The sequence below is a fragment of the Daldinia loculata genome (assembly GCF_022478755.1).
Source record: "Daldinia loculata strain CBS 113971 unplaced genomic scaffold F4817scaffold_2, whole genome shotgun sequence".
Lineage (NCBI taxonomy): Eukaryota > Fungi > Ascomycota > Sordariomycetes > Xylariales > Hypoxylaceae > Daldinia > Daldinia loculata.
The window spans coordinates 660,978-679,824 of NW_026054856.1; the positions used below are offsets into that span (position 1 = coordinate 660,978).

The 18,847-nt window shown below is 46.5% G+C and overlaps 2 protein-coding genes across 2 annotated transcripts; one reads left to right on the top strand and one right to left on the bottom strand.

Moving 5' to 3' along the window:
• Positions 1 to 9,180: 9,180 nt before the first annotated feature.
• F4817DRAFT_364787 (Clavaminate synthase-like protein) lies at positions 9,181 to 10,611 on the top strand (the record flags this gene model as incomplete). The annotated part of the gene is made up of 2 exons (XM_049306792.1): positions 9,181 to 9,470; positions 9,557 to 10,611. 2 exons carry the CDS (start codon positions 9,181 to 9,183, stop codon positions 10,359 to 10,361), a joined length of 1,095 nt encoding a protein of 364 aa, XP_049163574.1. The 3' UTR covers positions 10,362 to 10,611.
• Positions 10,612 to 10,733: 122 nt separating this feature from the next.
• On the bottom strand, positions 10,734 to 17,619 carry F4817DRAFT_83356 (uncharacterized protein). Its single transcript, XM_049307935.1, has 5 exons — positions 17,606 to 17,619; positions 17,104 to 17,548; positions 15,049 to 17,006; positions 13,209 to 14,915; positions 10,734 to 13,156 (listed from the first exon to the last, which is right to left on the bottom strand). The coding sequence occupies exons 2-5, from the start codon at positions 17,109 to 17,111 to the stop codon at positions 10,926 to 10,928; spliced, it is 5,904 nt and encodes a 1,967-aa protein (XP_049163575.1). The 5' UTR covers positions 17,112 to 17,548; positions 17,606 to 17,619; the 3' UTR covers positions 10,734 to 10,925.
• Between the last annotated feature and the right edge of the window lie 1,228 nt (positions 17,620 to 18,847).

Here is an 18,847-nt window from a genome sequence, read left to right on the forward strand (position 1 = left end):
ACCAAACACCAGCTAAGGTGGATCGAAAGTACTACCTGGCAGCTCAGGAGCTAGTGAGTAAGAATATTACAGCAGTAAAAATTAAGAGAAGCGTGTATAAGTCCTCGAAAGAAAACTAATAGAGAATATTGTAAACGAAGTTTGAAGAGGCCTAGGGTTTGAGATGATCTAGTCAAGTTCTTACTTAGTAACGAGTGGGGGACAACCTTGGCGTGTAGATGTCGACTTGACTAACTCAGATATGCTGGGGAACGGTGTGGTGGTACAAAGCTGTGGGGGACGTACGGGCGTTTAACAAGCGTTAGCGGCGTGGTGTTTTTCTTCTTCTTTAACAGTACTATAAAACAATTCCGCAGTCGGAGGTGATAGTATTCGGTGTTTTGCGAGGGTTTTCGATAGTAGGAAATTAGTACAGCTGAATAGGAAGTTCCTCGTGAGAAGATTCGTCTGGACTCGTGGAAATGGATAGGAATACGGAAACCAAAGCATACAAACTCCCAAGAGTAAAGGCAAGAAGAGACAGTATCGGGAGAGGTAAGGTATTGAAGAGGCGAAAGAGATGTATGTCTTGTATATAAGAAGATACTTGTAATTGTTAGCTTGCATCACCTTTCTACCTTGCATGTTCGCAAGACGATGATGTACCCAAGGATCTGGACAAGGGTCACGGTACGTAAACGAATAGGCCCTCCAGACAGGTGTGGCGCAACGATCCCCTGTCAATAGCCAAGATGCGATCAATTTTGGGGTTCAGCATGGAATCGCCGAGTGGGCGGTCTAGTTGGCAGCGGCCATTACAGGTTAGAACGTTCAAATTCCAACCTCTAAGCAAGGCTTAAGCCGATAATCAGCTATCAAGGGTCCTGGACACCGCGCTGTTGCTTCCGAACGTTAGCTGCGTTAAGGAAGAAAAACTACGTTGAGTCACCGACGCTCATACATACGAGATGTAAAAGGTAGATCGACCACATCGGCATACTTGGTTTATGTCCCAGTCTGTTGCCGAACCGGCCAAAACGAATTGACCACTATTTTCCTCTATTGCTCGCATCGCATATTTTCCACCATCCCAACTGTAAACAATATGCGCGTGAGCAAGCCAGAGGAACCGCGCGAGTCACGCTTGTAAACTGGTCTCTGATTGTGCATATTCCGATGTCCTATGAGAAGAGCGCTGCAGGTTCTCAACGATATTATTCGCCAAATAGCATCCTTGACGCTTGGAGAGCCTTTCCTGGTTGGGTCGGACCCAGGTATCATCGAGTGCTTCCGGAGCCCACCTACAGTAGTGGCTCACTGGCTCTACATATAGATGGGGTCATACGACGCTACCGGTATCCAATATCAGCGAAAATATCTCTATGTATGGCTATCCAGAAGCTAGAGGGGATGTATGTAGGAATATGACCTAGAACCATGGTGCGATAATCGCAGTCGAAAATTGTCGAATAGCAATTCACGGGATGGTTTTGTTACGGAGCTATAGGAAATTGATGTTCAGGACAAACAACGAACATCCGAAAAACCCTTAGAATGGTACGTAGGTACTTTCAAAGGTACATTCAACGTTGTACACTGGACGTTGCATGTGGCTAGTGCTGGGCCGCATCGGGTACCTGCGGGCGAGAGGCAGCCAGCCAGGTCCCTCCCACTTCTACCACTGCAAAAACCTGAATAAGCACACTGTCAATTGCTTATTGAAGGACAACATGGCAGTGGCGATGAACATTTGCTGAGCTGTCAATGTGTTGTTAGCCGGAGATAGAAATATCTCTGATGAAAACCAAAGGCGCGGGCCGTCTGGGGTTGTTAACAACTTGGAACTACCAACAGCCAGGAATCCCTGACTTTAGATAAATTTGCCCCTAAAATTCGTCAGTATTACACTACAAGTACCTATACCTAAAGTGTAGCGGAGTAAGAGGTACTTCTATCTCAGTGCTTTGGGGTCCGCTTTTCTAAGCGCCGAGATTTTAGTTAAATTCATCACTTCCAATTTCTTCAATCTTCAAGTACTTTTTGGCATAGTCATCAATCTTATCAAAGCCAAAGTGTTATCATCGTATTCGTTCGACTCCTCACTTGAGAGACAGAAAATTTTGCTATGTTTCAGACGGGTAGCTTCGCTATTCCCGCAGAACCCCCATGGTACCATCACAGCGTTAGCGACTACTGCATGTCTCACTTCTGCTGGTATCCGAGAACGCCTAAAATCGTGCGCCAGCGTCGACGATCTTGGTTCAACCGAGTCTGGGCGCTGACAAGTTTATCATCCTTGTAATCCGTACCTCCACTTAATAGGCGCTTGTATTGTATATACCTATATATTAAGTATGTGATTTCAATGCCGGACCTTTTAGTATCGAGATAACAATACTTGTAATACTTGATCTCGCCTCGACTTGACTTTGGAGCATCTCGCAGTCTTGTCCTAGGTACATGTAAGGTCGTTTGTAGAATTGATAGGCAATACCAAATTGCTACCTTAACGCGTACCTAACCAACAGATCTTGTATTAATTTACTCCATAGAGTTAGTTCATTCTCATGAAAGTGCTCTCAAGTATTGTGAGCGTAAGAAGTAAATATTTAACTAGCAACATCAAACCGAGAGGCTCTTTATGAGCTACTGCAAGCATACAAGCATGGATTGAATACTATGTACTCAGATACAAGCCTCAATATCGACATGTGGAGCTAGCAGGGGTCCTAGAAGCCAAGGATTCGACGATTAAATCCATGAATGAATTTTCTAATTGGCTATTAAACGTTTATTTTCCGACCAATAGAATTCCCCGTGGAGGTTTTCGACGAGTGAACTTTAGACGAGTTGAGGATTTTATCTGCATGTCTCTCCCTATCTGTGTGGGTTCTGGTGCAGCTTACCCGGCCTCGATCCCCCATTCAGATCGCTCGGTGAAGCCTGTTTATATACAGATTAATGTCGATCATTTATGATGACTCCATATGTACGAAAGGAAACAGGAGTCGCACCTCCATTCCTTCTAGTTTACTTTTATTGGAATCAATTCCGAGTATGCACATCCTCCGGTTTTATCTCTGTCCCTGGTCCTCGTAGAGGGTCCCGGATATCAACCTTTTATTAGCGATTTGATATCTAGTGTGCTTACACATCAGAAGTTAAGGGATCGCTTCCTCTGTTCGACTCTTTATGAGCAACCGGATTCGAAGATGAGTTTCCCTAGCTCCTCATGTGATTTTAAGAGTCTCATAATAGAACGTACTAACGTCGTCTAGCCTGTTAGTTTTGGCGATAAATGGGCTACCTAATCAAATTAAAGCGCCCAGCTGATCTATCAGTCATAATGCACTTAGAGAAAAAGAGCAAGTACCGTTTCTACTAAGGATGCCTAGTTGAAAGCCTCGTATGTATTTGCGTGGCGCAAATATAGATATATTTGGGCGATATAAGCTGAAAGTCGCATAATCTGAGGCAAATGTAATGTGTTGGCATGGTATGGCAAGGCAAGCAAAATCTGGCGTCAGTATATCTTCGGCCGGTTCCAAAAAGAGTTGCGGCCGGAAGCCTCCAAAGCCGTTTAGAACCCGGCTAACTCGGACCCACCAGCGGTGTGGCGAGTGCCGATATGTGGTACACTCCGCCACAATCGTATCCTAAACGATTTCATCATATAGGTACCTACCGTACTTAGGTGCAACCCTAGCTGAATTTTAGAATGGCTATGCTATTAGTGTTGTGTTAACGTGGCAGTTATAATATCCAGAAATTACGTTGAAGGCCTCTATGTAGGATCATAGCTAAAGAAATATACAGAAATCGAAGACAAGAATTTCCCACTCATGTCGTAAAAAGTACCTAACATACCTAGGTACCATCCATAATAATAACCTAGGGTTGCCGGCCGCAACGCTTGAGCCGCGGCAAGGATAGGATCTTCAAAAAGGTACGGCAGGCTCTTCCTTGGCACAAAGGGATCAGGGCTCTAAACCCAATCGCAAGCGCTCGTCTCGCCGCAGGCAGGGTTCTATTCAGGCGAACAGGGGTATTCTGCAGGTTGATTGGATCATCCCGGCGAGACAAACAGGACTAAGACTTCGAATTTTTGGTGTCGCCTAAATAACGTGACGAGGGGATGGTGTGGAAGGATCTCTATCTTCTCGGTCGAATTGCTACCGGATCTTTTTTAATTCTTCCCAATGATATCCGATCGTTTTTAGATAGGTATTTGCCACTTATTTTCTCCAAGTTTTGATAAATGAGAATGGATTTACTACATATGCCCGACTCGTTTCTCTTGGTCTAAGAATCACCCCGCAGCTTCAGTGGCGTCGTCAGCACCTTGACGAATGCAAGATTAGCGCGCTTCTGTCTGCCTAGTAGGCGGGTTTTGTTGTTGTTGGCGTCAACAAGCTCCCGTACAACCAACATCACGATGCCTACGAAGATGAGCAAGTTCCGTAAAGGTAAGATACTTTACCACTACAGCGTATTGTAGCGTGCGCTCTTCTACACTTTAAAGATAAAAAGGCCACCAATTGAAGTTTGCGCCCCGGACATTAGGCCATTGCTGAGCTGATCAACTTCTCAAACCGCAACACGACGTCCTATTTGTTGATGCCAGTGTACTCTGACCTAAGTAGGGAGACATTGCTCTACACTTCCAGCTAATAAGACCATTCAATTTCCCCATCTCCAATAAGCGCGGGATCGAGTCAGCAAGCGCTTCCGTTGGCGCGGCTTTCCCCTTTTGGCCAGTCTAGCTCAACCAACAACATCTATATCGACTACATTAATAAATAGCTATCAGGATAGTGCTAGTTCTAAGCTCTCGAGTGGATTGACTCTCTAACAAATAGCCACCTCTACCACATCTAGTCTTCTCCTACTAATTCACTCAATGCCGTCTAGTCCGAGATCTACTTAGCAATCCTCGTTTTGATACGCAATTTACATGCCCTATCATAGCGTTACGGCCTATCCAATATTTGCTCCTCCTCCTTCATCCTCATCGGGACGTGGTGGGTTGGACTTGGGTTTATTATCCCAAATAGGTCTTTCAGTCGATCCATTTTTCCAAGAATGCCCAAATCATCTGACTTCAAAAAAGGGAGTACCCGCCCGGTATCAGAGCGACAGAGGTTCCATGTGACCATAAATCCACGCCATATTTGACATATTTGGCTTTGGAGCGTAGATCTGTGGTGCAATCGTTATTGATAGCTTAGCTGCGGTTAGGTATACCATCGTCAGCCTATCTCCTAGATGTTACGCTGCCAATACGATAAGTCGAATGAATTTCATAACTTCGGAGAAATGACGGCAAATAGACCATCAAGGTGAACATTCGTATTAATCCATCCCCGGTACGCATAGCTCATGAATACCGGTTCTAAAATGTTTCAAAGCCTCCAAGTATATTCGACAATATACTGCTCCTTCTCATAATCGGATGCGGAAGTTGATATTTCAAAAATAGTACTGCAAGGGCTATTTTGAAATGAATAACGGAATAGCCTATGTGGTGTTAGCAAAGGAACAACTGACATATTTAGTTCTCTGAAAGATCATGCCAACCTTAACATCGAGCTTGGGTGGTGAATCCGTACCGAAATCCCAATACCATAGTTATAGTTTTTCGGGTCCTTTTTATTCAAGTCTTCTCGGTTCTTGCAATAGTTATTATCTGGCTAGGAGCGAAGCAGCGCCTAGTGTAAGGGTAGCGACCCAAACGAAAGCTATTTGTGTTTTCAACGGCCCACTTTCGCCTGTGTCTCAATAGCTCCCTTTGATATGGTAGAAAACGAAGTCGTTACTCTTTGTCATGATGAAAAACCATGGTTCGTGATAAAATCCGGACTTCTCCGTATAATTAATCTTTCTGTCGTAACGAAATAAGCATACCTAGGTAGGTAGGTATATAATTCATTCTCATCGCTGTGGGCGGCATAGAATTATATAAAGAAATACCCTGTTATATAATATCCACTGCTTGCAACCCAAGCTCTATAGGCTTATTATAAGAATATCTATGCAGTGTGACTTCTAGATTGGTTTCGGCAAGTTTGCGATAAATGTCGCAATTATTACTGTGAAACGCGCGGCGGTAGGATCGCTATGCCTGTAGACAATACTACCCTGTTCACATGCTTCCCAAGAACTTTTAGATATTTCCTCTCCGGTAGTCCCTCTCCGTGAGAGACGACGAAATTTATCTCAGAAGGTTGGTTAGTAAAGTTCGAATGGAGGACATTAATAACACATCGTCTCTTAGGCAATGTGAAGGGCTATTTTTTGAGCTCTACCTGAGGAGGTGAGTCAAAGATGAAGATTGTCTCATATGAAGACGTTCGCCTTTATTTGATTCTACAAACGCATCATTCTCAAATGATTAAACCTTATACACATTTTAAGTTTTATGCAACCACGAGGGCAAAGGCGGCGATCAAGTCAAAGTTAAACCCAACTCGGAATTGAGCCGCATCTTCACCGCAGACTACCTTTACACAACCTCATTCATTTACACCTCTCAAATTGCGCCCTCGAAGGGTTGCCTAAAAACGTCACCACGACAACTGGTTCAAGATGTGCACGGAAGTTTGGTACCTGTATGATTGCAACCCTCGCAAAAATAAGAGACATCTGGTTTTCAACCACTACAGAGCATGCGAATTCTGGAAATTCAAGTACTCCTCCGCAGGCGATAAGGACGGCAGCGATGAATGCTCTCAGTATGACGTGCTAGAGGACCATGAGACGGTCGAGAGGACCGGCGAAAGATGTCCGCAGTGCGCAAATGCGGGCGGTTCTCCCAGTTCGTCGGATTAAGTTGGGAACCTAGCTGGGACGGTAATATTGGGAAGGCGAATACGGAATAAGGGGTATACGAGGGCTTCATTTTAAGGAACGGGCGTTTTTAAGGCAGAGAGTTGACCTCGTGGTCCAAGGAGTTGATGATAAACATGCGGTTCTGCTCTATCATATGTTACATTAAGAATGATGCATCACGGCTAGTCTTCACAGACTTTAATATTCACTGTGGTTAGGATGGTTAGAATATTCCACTCTTCTGTTTCCCTAGGGGGCAAATAGCATATGGCGCTTTTTATATGACTGACTCTATTGTGAAAGCTTACTTCTAAACTCGCTTATTAACAACTTCCAAAATGATGGTGAATACATTATATAAATATTACTGGGCTAAATATCTTTCTTATAAATACCGAGAGTGTAGACCTAATATACCTCTTATAATTATAATATAAAGGCCTTGCTCATTGGACATTCATATCTAGAAAATCAGAACCGTAGACTCCGATATAATCCAAGGCACCATTACATAGACGCACGGTCAAATAGACGGCTATATTACCCTTCCAAAAAGTGAACGAAGCCATAAGAAACTTTACAAATTAGTTCTTTCGGGATTATCTTATTATACATAAAATAAATGCTATGTTTCAGTTTAGTCTTAGTTAGGAATATTAGCAAACCCACTTGAACCTTTCCCCCTTTATATCTTAGTGCTTAGTACTAGGTAGTAAGCCTATATCCAATCCATTATAATACCTCGACATGTTCTATGATGCGCCTGTCGTAGAATATACGTATATTAAACTTATAGTACACGAATTTAATCTCCCTTCGTTGTTATCTATGCCAATATAAAGTCTCTTATACATCACTCACACTCGAGATTTTAACGTACTATAGCTTGACCTTAATGGCCTTAATAAGAATGACAGGTACCTAGACAGTATAAGATAAACTCATGGAATGCTTAAGTAATAACCAGTGGATGTTCTGGCGGCCAGTCTATTTATGCTTAATGATTCCTGATAGTCTGACATCTGCTTCAAGTATAATATAAATTTTTCAATTGCTCATCAATTATAGGTTATAGGAGATTCTACTATGAATAGATTATCTATTTGAGTGAGTAGTACAGCATGAGGCCATAGCCGAGTAACGATTAATATGATCCCGTAATTATATCTAATCATATTTATCTACCTCTCTACATCCTACTTCCGGCAGGATTCTAGTCTTAGATAGCCCTAACAAGGCTGCACAAAACCTCATAAATGGAAAGTAAAGAATCGAACGATATTTAATTATAAGCTTCTGTAGAAGGTAGTCAGGGTATTGCCAAAAGGGTTCTGAATATTGCCATGCTTCCGCCTAGTTTCTATTACGTACGGAGCCCTGTCTACAGGACAACAACGAAGAAGACTGGTAAACCTGGAACGGACCATCAATTTATCAGGTTCATTCCGCATTCGTTCGCAGCCCCTATCGCCGAATCGGTAAGCGATGACTTAGGTTACCTTAAACTCGGTTCACCTTCTCTTATCGCCTCACTACTGGCATGGCAGATCGTCACGAGGCCTCTAGACTCTGTATTAGCTCGCCATCCAATATACCACCATAGCGAAAAATGAGGGGAAATGCTGCATGTCCAAGCCGAATTCGTAGGATATCGAGCTCATCCCTAGCGAGAACATTATCGGTTCCGGCACCATCGTATGGGATTTGCTCGGCGGCCCTGGGAAGCCAAGAGTGCGGAGTCAATGCCAGGGGGATATGCGAACAATAAGATCGTCGCTTCACGTTGCTCAATCTCGCGTAAACCCGAAAGAACTACCAGATACATCTGCCGGGCTTGGCGTCGTGTATAATATATACGACACTTTCTCGGGAAGCCGACTGGGCGCGATTCGCGTTCTCGCAGGGTCCTCGAAGCTGGCTAGATATGTATAGAGTGCGGAGGGTTGCACCCGGGCCAACGATCTAGGTACGAGACTTCCAAACCGGCTAAACTGGAGATTAAGAGCGTATACTCTTTTCGATAGCGATATGATGCCAAGAAGTGGTGTCACCCATTGGTATTCCTAGAGCTGTCGTGTAAATCCCATGCGAGAATCAAAACAGGATTGAATAAGTGACATCTGTGATGCAGATGGATAAATGACAAAAGGCAGTGTGGGCCACGGAGGGGGAAGTTATATTAGACTCCCCAAGAATATGGAGGATAAAGCTCCGACAACGCCTTCATCGTCGTCGCCTGTCTATAAAGTAGAAGGGACCAGAAGCTGGCGAGTGACAATATGAATATGAACCTCGAACGCTGTCCTTATCTCTATCGACCTCGACGACCCTAACTTACATCTCACCTATCCCACAGCTAACAGACGAATCACAATGGCCATCTCAACCGATGTTCCCCAGACCGTGGAGTGGAACGGGAAGAAGGTCCCGGTCTACCCCATGGAGATCATCGACTTCTCGAAGCTGCTCTCCCAAGAGCCATCCGAGATTGAGAGGCTAGTTAGCTGCTGCCAGGAAACGGGATACTTCTACCTGGACCTGCGAGGCATTGACGGCCGCAGGATGCTCGAGGACCAACAAGACACCCTGAAGCTCATGTACCGCTTCTTCGATGCTCCTCTTGAGGCTAAGAACGAGTTCGGTCTTGTTGCGCCGCATCTCGGGTGAGTGACACCTAGCTAGCTACCCAATCTAGCAAAAAGGAAAAGATAAAAAAGAAGCATGTCTTACTAACAAGTGAGTAAAACAGATACGAACCCGTTGGCTCGCGTACCGGTGTCCTCGAGAACACCAAGGACGGTTACGAGATGATCAAGGTCTCCCGCGACGAGATCCAGAAGGACAGCCCGCACCTACCAGCCGTCATCAAGAACAGCCCGGACATGAAGGTCCTCGAGCACGCCATCGCCGGCGCCAACATCGCCACCAAGACGATCCTCTCAGCTCTTTCCACCGGCCTCAGCCTCACAGGTGCTTCCCGCTTCGAGAACACGCACCGCAACGACCGGCCCTCGACCAGCACAATCGCCATGATGCACTACATCCCCTCCGACCCCACGGCCAAGAACATCGGCCACCAGAAGCACACCGACATCAGCTCGCTAACCTTCCTATTCGCCGAGCAGTGGGGTCTCCAGGTGCGTCCCCCCGGAGCCAAGGAGTTCGGATTCGTCGAGCCCAAGGCCGGCATGGCCGTCATCAACGTCGGCGACTCGCTGCGCTTCGCCAGCGGGCACACCATGCAATCCTGCATCCACCGCGTCGTCCCCCTCGACCCCACCGAGCACCGCTACTCCATCGCCTACTTCCTGCGCGCCGAGAACGCGGTCATGTTCACCGACAGCGAGGGCCGTCTCATCACCGCCGGCCAGTGGCACGACGAGAAGTTCTTCGCCTTCACCAGTCCCCCTGAGATCCAGGCCCTAGCCCCGAGCTCCATGATTCTCGGCGGCATGGCCGAGGAGGACGAGTCCGTCGAGGCTACCGCGTCTAAGGATGCGCCTAGCCCGGTTGTCGGTGCGACTACGCTCGGCGAGTCCGTGCAGGTGTACTAAACTGCTTAAATCAAGTGGCTTGTCGCCTCTCGAGTCAAAGGCTTCCGAAGAATGGTATATAGAGAGGGGAGACGGTTAGACAACACATACCTGCCGACTTGCCTACTACTGACGGTCGTTATGCCTGGACGACTTCCAAAAAAGAAAGATGATGAACGTCCTGCTTGTCTCTCTTTCCGTACTAAACCGGCTGGTACAAACTTCTAGATCGCCTCGCGTATAAAGGCGGATAGATGGAGGACATGAGCATATTCCATAGTATTATATATGTAGTCTTCAATAGGATTATTCTCCTTTGTCGTTATGAAGATCTGATTACTTCATCCAGTGGGCTTTACTTATGTAGACTGATCTTTTATGGGCAATACGTAGCAGTGACTTCTCGTAGAAAACAGGACGCGTTTTATTAATTAAGATATGCGCAAAGCAATACCGAATAAAAACAAATTACTACTGGATCGGGTGATGATCGTACGGCGTAGTGGTCAGATATGGCCTCGTCCCCTATCCATTTACATATCAACCTCGCATCGCAGAGGCGGCACCTTAGCTAACACCTACGGCTTAATTAATTCCCAGCCCACCTAGATCGCGAGCCAGGTTATCAATATCGTTGGCGCGTTGCACTCCCGCATCAGGGGTGTGGTTAGCACCACCAACGGACGCTCCACACTCCGGACATCTGGCTCGTTCCATTGGCATCCCGCACTCACCAACCGTAAATGGATGGTTGTTCGCACACACGTACCAGTGGCCAGTTCCAGAGAACTCAGCTGCCATAGCACGGTATACCGCCCGCATCTCCTCCGTAGATACAGGATCGTAGAATACGCTATCACGTACCATCTTTTCCGTCGCCTCGATCTCTACCATCATCCCCTTGGTCTGGTCGTTATACTTCGCCACTAGTTCACGAGCGAGAGCTAGGTGTTCCTTAGCCCTTTCCTTGAACTTCTCAGCCTTTGCAGCGTTGGTATCAGACCCGTCCTCTGCTTTCTCGGCTGGGACTAACGCTCGGCTGAAGGCGCAAAACTGTGCAAAGTATACGTGAGCTTCAGTTTCTTGCCTGGGGTATCCCGTGGCTTTGGCACGCTCTGCCAGGGACTCGCACTCATCCAACTGTCGCGAGAAATCCAGATTTAGCTCCCCTCGACTCTCTGCTAGCGAATCCCGCTGCGTCATGAAGTCGGCAACGACGATAATATCGCATTTTAGGGAAAGCGTGCATGCCTGTAAGTGTCCCTTGATCTGGATCCTTGTCTCATCGAAGTCAAATATCCCCTGAGTTTTTCGCTGTCGCGCTGCATGTAGGACAAAGTCGTTGACACGCTGGAAAGGTTGCTCTTCCCTTCTCACTTGCCCGAGGAAATTGTTGATTCGCTGCCACACTTTAAGAGCTTCATCATATCTGGTGTTCCCTACCCAGTCGCAGATAAGTTGTATCTGTTTCACACGGCCAGTCGAAAAGACTTTCTTTTTAGAGCGGGTATCCTTCTGTAAGACTCGGGGAGGAGGTGGAGCTGCTGAGATGCGCCCCTGTACGTCGAGTAGAAGTTCCGCAAGCTTGCTATACTCAATCTGGGACCAAGAAACAAACTTCTTAGTGGACTCATCGAGCATGGCTCGTCGGACTATTCGCCCATATCGTGAGATACTGCGTAGAGATCCACGGCAAGTCGGACAAACTTTTACCTCATCCATGGAGAATGGTTCGGAGGTGTTGAGGATAGCCGTTGGGTTATCCTCGGCCGACATCTTGTAATGAGCCTTCATCTCCATGATGCCGTCCATGTTGGTCTTAGTAGCGAAATGTCCACAGTCAGGGAAGATGCATGGATCCTCGTTTAGGTCGATTTCATGATATTGCATGCCCATGATAAAATCTACCATGACCGACTTTATCTCTTCAGAGCAGCAAGTCTGGCAGAATTTCACGTTGGGGCACGTCTCTCCACATACAGATGGACATTGATGTCCACAACTCAAGACCTTTTCGCACCTCTTCGAGCAAGGCACCCAGTCACAAGGTGCTGCACAGGGCATAGTACACCGCGCGTGGGGACAACTGGATGCGCAAGTCTGCTCGGCGCATGGCACGCAAGGTTCGTGGCATTTCTTGCTGCATTTAGAATGACTACACCTAACTTCGCATGATGCTGGACAGAGCGGACACTCGGCTTTGCCGTGACATGACTTCTGGCAGGTATGACGACATGTTGTGTATGCACGGCCGCAGGCTTGCTTGCAGAAAGGGTGGACTGTCTTGACGATGTTGCCTTCTTTCCTCTCCTTGCATTGATAGCATGCACTCTGGCAGTTATGACCACATGGCTGAGGGTCGAGACATAGCTTTCCACACTTGTAAGTGTCGACGCTAACATCTGTGTGACAAGGCACATCAACGGCATGTCCACAACCAGGCACAGTCTTCGAAACTATTTGCTTGCAGATGATGGTAGAGGGGTTCTGCGCTTGCCAACAGGATGCTGCGAAGATTTTGTGGCCACAGGCAAGAGTGATATTGATGTTTTGTAAATATTCATCACATCGAGGTTTGCAAGGTTCGCCGCAAAGCAACTTGCAAGAATGTTGGCATCCCTTCTTAGGTCTGGGACAAGGCTCCAAGCACTTGACGGCGTTGTGTAGATTCTCATGGTGGCATCTGTTAATACATGAATGTCCGCACGAGAGGCGTCGGTCGCACTGGAGTATACATCCCCCTTCAGGTGCGACTCGCAAGAAATCGTCAGCCTTTGATACTAAAAGGGGTGTATCAGGGTTAGGATGACGTGGGCCTAAAAGGTTGACGGTTAGTATTTAGATGGCTCAAGAAAGGGGAATGCTTACAATGTAACTCCAACTGAGTTCCTAGGTTCTCGTTCTCTGCGAGGATGTCTAAGACCTTCGCCCACATAGGCACATGCCTGTAGGTGTTTGCATTGCCGATCAGATACATGCCATGTTGAGCTCGAGATAGCAGCACGTTAATACGATTAGACGTGCTCAAGAATCCACATTTATTCGCGGCGTTGCTCCTCACGAGAGAAATTACGACGACTTTCGCTTCCTCGCCCTGGAAGTTATCGACAGTTGCTAATCGAATACTTTTCAGGAGGGTTTTCTTGACGGTGACGGGCTTGTGGGGTAGAGGAGCTATATTCTCGGCTGCTAATTGATCAGCATCGAGAGCTTCTAGCTCTTCTAGATCTCGCTCGCCAACAGAAATTTCAAATAATCTCGCCATCTCGCGGCGAAGTCGGTTCAGTTGCCCTAGATATGGTGTGATGACAGCGATATCATCCGAACCATACGATCCTTGTCTTACCAAGTGCTGGACGAGTGCTATAGTCATTTCGACTTCAAAGGTATTTGTATGTGAAGTTGTCATCGGATCAAGCTGAACTTCTTGATCCTCAGGTGACTCGTGATGCATCCAGAACAACCGTTTTTTCATACCATATATCTCTGGGTATTGAGCTACCGGGCCACCATCTTCAAGCCGAGGGTACAGGGTTGATCGAATCAGCTCTGAGACGCTGGGGTGCATTCGCCTTTGGGTCTCTAGGGTGTCATATGGTAATCTCGGGTCTGTATCATATGGCGGTTGGATTAAGCGCTCGAATAAAGATACATCGAGGGAGTATTGAGCACCTCTTGCGCTCGTGCTTTGGAGTTCGTAGTTTACTATCTGGGGTCTTAGCTGTTGGTGGTCGCCGATCAAAATAGCATGTTCGACAGAGGGGAGGAGGGCAGTCAAGGTATGTGCTTCGAGAACCTCTCCTGCTTCCTCGCACAACATGACTTTACATCTTAGCTTTTGAAGGAGGCTAAGATTCCTCGCCAACCCAGTAGTTGTGACACCAACCACGTCCGCTTCATGCAGACATCGCAGGTCAACGTCACGAGACACCTTTTCTAACTCATCTGTGGTATTTCCGTAACTCCTATACTTCTGTATGATGTCGGTTATCAGCGGATCGCGTATTTCTCGCAGCCAATAATTGTAGAGACGTGTTCTCTCTGCATTGCTCATGGTCCAAACATCCGCGTAAATTAATTGAGTTATTTCGCGAGGAGTGTGATTTCCACGGTGGCCACCAGTTCGCCATTGACCGAGGAGTTGGCCAGGTTTTCGACGCTGTTGCTGTTGCCATCCCTCTTCATCTTCAATCCCAAATAGAGCATCGTGATGGCTTTTATGATGTATGGAAAGGTAGTTCCGTATCGAAGCTGGAGTTTGGCAAGCTGCAAGATCATCGAGCGACTTTGTTATCGTACGAACATCTTCATCGCGTTCTGACCTCAATTCCCACATCGAACCCTTTTCAGCCTTAGTACGATCCGCAGTTTTGGCTACAACGCGGAGATTGAGGCCCTCTAACTCCTCTGATTTCGACCTTGACCCGATTCTAATAATCTTGACTTCATCGCGCATCAGGTGCACCAACAACTGATCTAGGGCGTGGTTGGTATAACATACGCAGAGAATAGGTCCGAGGTCAGCCTGGCGTTTATTTGCAAGTAACACCTTTATTATCTTTTCGCCAGTGAAACCTATATTTATTCACGTTAGTAATTCTCATTCGCCCACGGCCCATAGAATTGCTATTGGGACACATAGCCTCCTAGAAAAAAGAGAAGAAAAAAACATTTCACAACACGAAGGATACTAAGGGTTGATGCTTACTTTTTCCAGTACCCGGCGGTCCTTGGATCAGAGCTAGCTTTCTCGATAACGTGTTTAAAAGAGCGCCAGACTGAGTTGCGTCAAGGGATGAATGGCTTGCTAACTCTCGCGGGTCTAGTGGCCTTCGGGGCGAATGACGCAGAGCTGCATTGTCATGCGTAAGGCAACTGAGGTCGAAGGAGAAACCTTGCTTCATCGTGTACTGAGGAGGGCCGACATCTTTGACTTCTAGATCTAGCTCCGTCTTAGCTGGAGCAATGAATTCGTCAAAAGGTACATCGGACTTTTTTGACATTCGCTGAAGAGCTATAAGTGTATGTTGGAATGAGGGAAGGAGAACACGAGGGAACTCTACAAGGCATCGTTGCTGTTCGGGGCCGATATTTTGAAACCATCGAAGTGCTTGACCGATATCATGTGGACGGGCCTCAACAAGGTGCAGGTGAGCATAAGCCCATACATCCTCATCAGCAAGAGATGGTTTCCTCGAGGGCTCTTCCTTCTCTTCCGCTTTTCTAACTCCTTTTTGATCACTTGCTATGATGGTGCTATCGCCAACCACACAGAACAAGACGGAGTCGTTTCCGGAGAGCATACAGACAAGGCCCCCAGGTTGAAGACGCTTGGAGTTCCCCCACCAATCCCTCCGCTGCTGGACACTCTTCTTAGACGTAGGTTGTAGAAATTGAACCAGCAAATCCATGCCCTGGATTCTATCAAAGCTAGCATCAACGATTTCTGCTTGTTGATACGCGTATGTACGAATAGCATTTCCGTTACCACGCTCCTGCTTGTGTTTGGGATCCCTCATTGCCTTGAGTTGTGCGCTGACTGCATCTCGGAGTTGGCCTACCGTATCTTCTCGTAGTAGGCGGAATTCTCTGTCAAGGCGCCCGCGAATTCCGGGTACGTGAAATAAAGAAGCGTCGGTAGTTGGCAAGTATTCGTTACGTATTGAAGTAATTTCTTCACGTGTGGGCAGAATTCTAATATCGCATATGTCAGTATGATCATTATCGTGCCGTGGGCCGTCTGCTGAAAGTCGTCCTGGCAAATCTTTGCGCATAATAAATTCAGCCCGGGTCACCGTAGCTTTCTTTGCTGTCTTAGCCTCAGCTAGTGCATCGCCAACTCCAAGACGCCGCTGAAGGTACTGCAAGTGTTTCCGAGCTTGCGCTTTGGAGAATTCGTCTGGAGAAGGGCTGGCAGCTTGGATGGGACTTCCGAAACGCTTGACAATTCTGGTGAAGTTATCGTTAACGATGTTACTTGTGTTACAGTCGATCACGGTAGCCAGGACCGAAAGCGAAAGTTCACATGCAGAAATCCCGTACTGATCATCTTCAGCCATAGGCAAATGTGACCAAGAGCCGAGAAGGTCTAGGATGAAGTCATACAGAGTACTCATTCGCCTCCCGCCAATCCCTATAATGAAGTTGCAAATGACAGCAACTTGTTGCTCAAGTACATTGGAATCAACAACACGAGGATGGGTGAGGATTTGGAATAGGGGCTGTATATGGCTCTTCCATAGTTGTGCTTTGGTGATATTGTTAGCGGCCAGGGGAATCTGTTGGTCGACAAAGTTTTTAATGAATGCGAGGCCAGGATCCTGGGCCATAAGCTTCACGGTCTCTTGGGAAGCTCCAATGTCTCCTTCCATCAATTCGAGAGCGAGCGTGAAAAAACGGTCGCACGCCTGCTGATTTGTAGGAGCAGATGAATGAGTAGAACGTGAGTTTGATGGGGGTTGGTTGAGTAGTCTCTTCCATTCCCGGAGACGGTCTTGGACTGGAGCCTGTCCTTCATGTCTGTTGTTTTGCCATATTGATGTCCCAGGTGAACCTGACGAAGACGAAGATGAGGCCTCATGGGAATACTTGCATTGCGCACCAAATTTGCATCTTCCAACCCTGAAGAAATGGTGACACGGACCCGGGGTTGACCCCCGTGTTCTTCTGGATGTGCATGTCAGCTAAGCAGAAACATAGAGGTCGTAACAACCACTCCGTGAACTGTGATATGGTTTGTATGCAAATAAAGAAGTAATCTCACCTGTCCATTATCGTTGCGTGGAATGATGTTAGTTGGGTGATAGTTGTATAGAACAAACAGAGCTGCAAGGGTAAAAGAGATGCTGTTGGCAGCCTTGTTTTTTTTTAGAAGGAGTGCGCGGCCTTACTAAAAAAAAATAAAAAATAGATACCTCACTATTGTGGTTAAGACACAAAATTGTGCTTCGAAACAACTAGAATGAGGTAGGTGAGAGGAGTTGAAGTAACAAAAAAAAAGAACTACAGAGAAAAAAGTGATGCAGGCAGCCTGCTGGCTTAGACAGGAGGCACAAGGCATCCATGGGTCGCGAGGCGGCCACGCCAGTGACTAGGTGATAGGTAGGTTAGGTACCTCCTAAGGTGGTACCTAGGCATACTTTCTTGTATCACCAACTTCGCCCTCTCACAGCCCATTTCCATACAGCAACACAGCAGCAATACATCATCTACATGCGATAAGAATCAGTAAATACTTGATGAACAAAGGGCTTGTGTAACTATACAAACAGCAGGGGTGAAACATCCATTACCTACCTAGATACGGTCAACCGCCGATCATGTTGTACTTCAGCCTTCGGAAGCTAATAAGGGAATACGCAGCATCGCGATGAGGCTTCAAGCACCTACATTGGAGTATCTCCTAGTCGATTCGCTTAAAGGTCCATTCAAGTGGATATCGTGAGGCCTAATGCCGACTGTTGTGAGGTCCGAGGCCTCCTCGGTTGGTTCGCCGAGTCCGCCCAACGCCCGACCCGTAGCCAATCATACGGTCGATTTTGACCGTAAACGCCGTTGACCTTACTGATCCTTTGCTGTCAACTGCAGCTTTTTAGCAGGCAAGGCAGATTATTTAAGACAGGAGATAATAGCTCCACTGAAAGTCAATCGTTCTAATGGACGTACTCTCAGGGGTCAGGATAAAATTATTACATGTCGTTTCCAATGATATAAGCGACTTTGTGTCTTCCTACGACAGGCCAGCCTCGCGAATGTAAGAGAGTAATCGGATTATCCAACGAGCTAGATGGCGGTGCATCTAAGAGCTAAAATCATAAAAACAAGACATTTTCTGATATCTTAGCATGGCCATTCTAGAGGTGAACCGGATTTAGGGGGTCAACCGGATTTAAGAGGGTTGGTTCAGATCGCATCGAAAGGTTAGGATCAACCTAAACCGCCCTCAATTTTGGCCTTTTCATGTCGTGGTTTCATTTATAAGTAGTCCGTATATCAACCCGAACCTAACTAGGTAGGTATATAAAAAAGACGATATTAAAGCTATCATATCAACATCAAATAAGGTTATCATGTAAGAGAGATGTGTTGACGTTGATCGAACATTAACGAGTTTCTTAATTAAGAAACACGCTAAGAACTACACCCCGGCCCCGGCAGACCTTTCTACACTTTTCTTAAAAAGGGAAGGGATCACCGCTCAACTATATTTTGGGAATAGTGTCCACTAGAAAGGTTCACTGACTACCTAAACAATCACGAATACTGCTTGCGAACTGCAACTACAACAAACTCCACTGACCTTTTTCGTATGAACTGCTGAGTAAGTGAACTAGGAACCCTGAGAAATATTCAAATATTAAATATTCAAATATTGGCAATATTTGGTAATATCAACCCCAATCCTTTGTTATCGATCATGCTGGGTTCTGGGCGCTGTCGCAGGTCCGCGCACTCTCGTTTCATCCGACGAGACGCGTGTTACGGAGATTTTCACGGCTTTAACATGG

What these genes read in the sequence shown, in the direction of transcription:
- F4817DRAFT_83356 (XM_049307935.1), bottom strand. An exon ending in ACCGCCGGGTACTGGAAAAA is followed by an intron (nt 14,916 to 15,048) that starts GTAAGCATCAAC and finishes GAATAAATATAG; the next exon opens with GTTTCACTGGCGAAAAGATA. An exon ending in AACTCAGTTGGAGTTACATT is followed by an intron (nt 13,157 to 13,208) that starts GTAAGCATTCCC and finishes TCAACCTTTTAG; the next exon opens with GCCCACGTCATCCTAACCCT.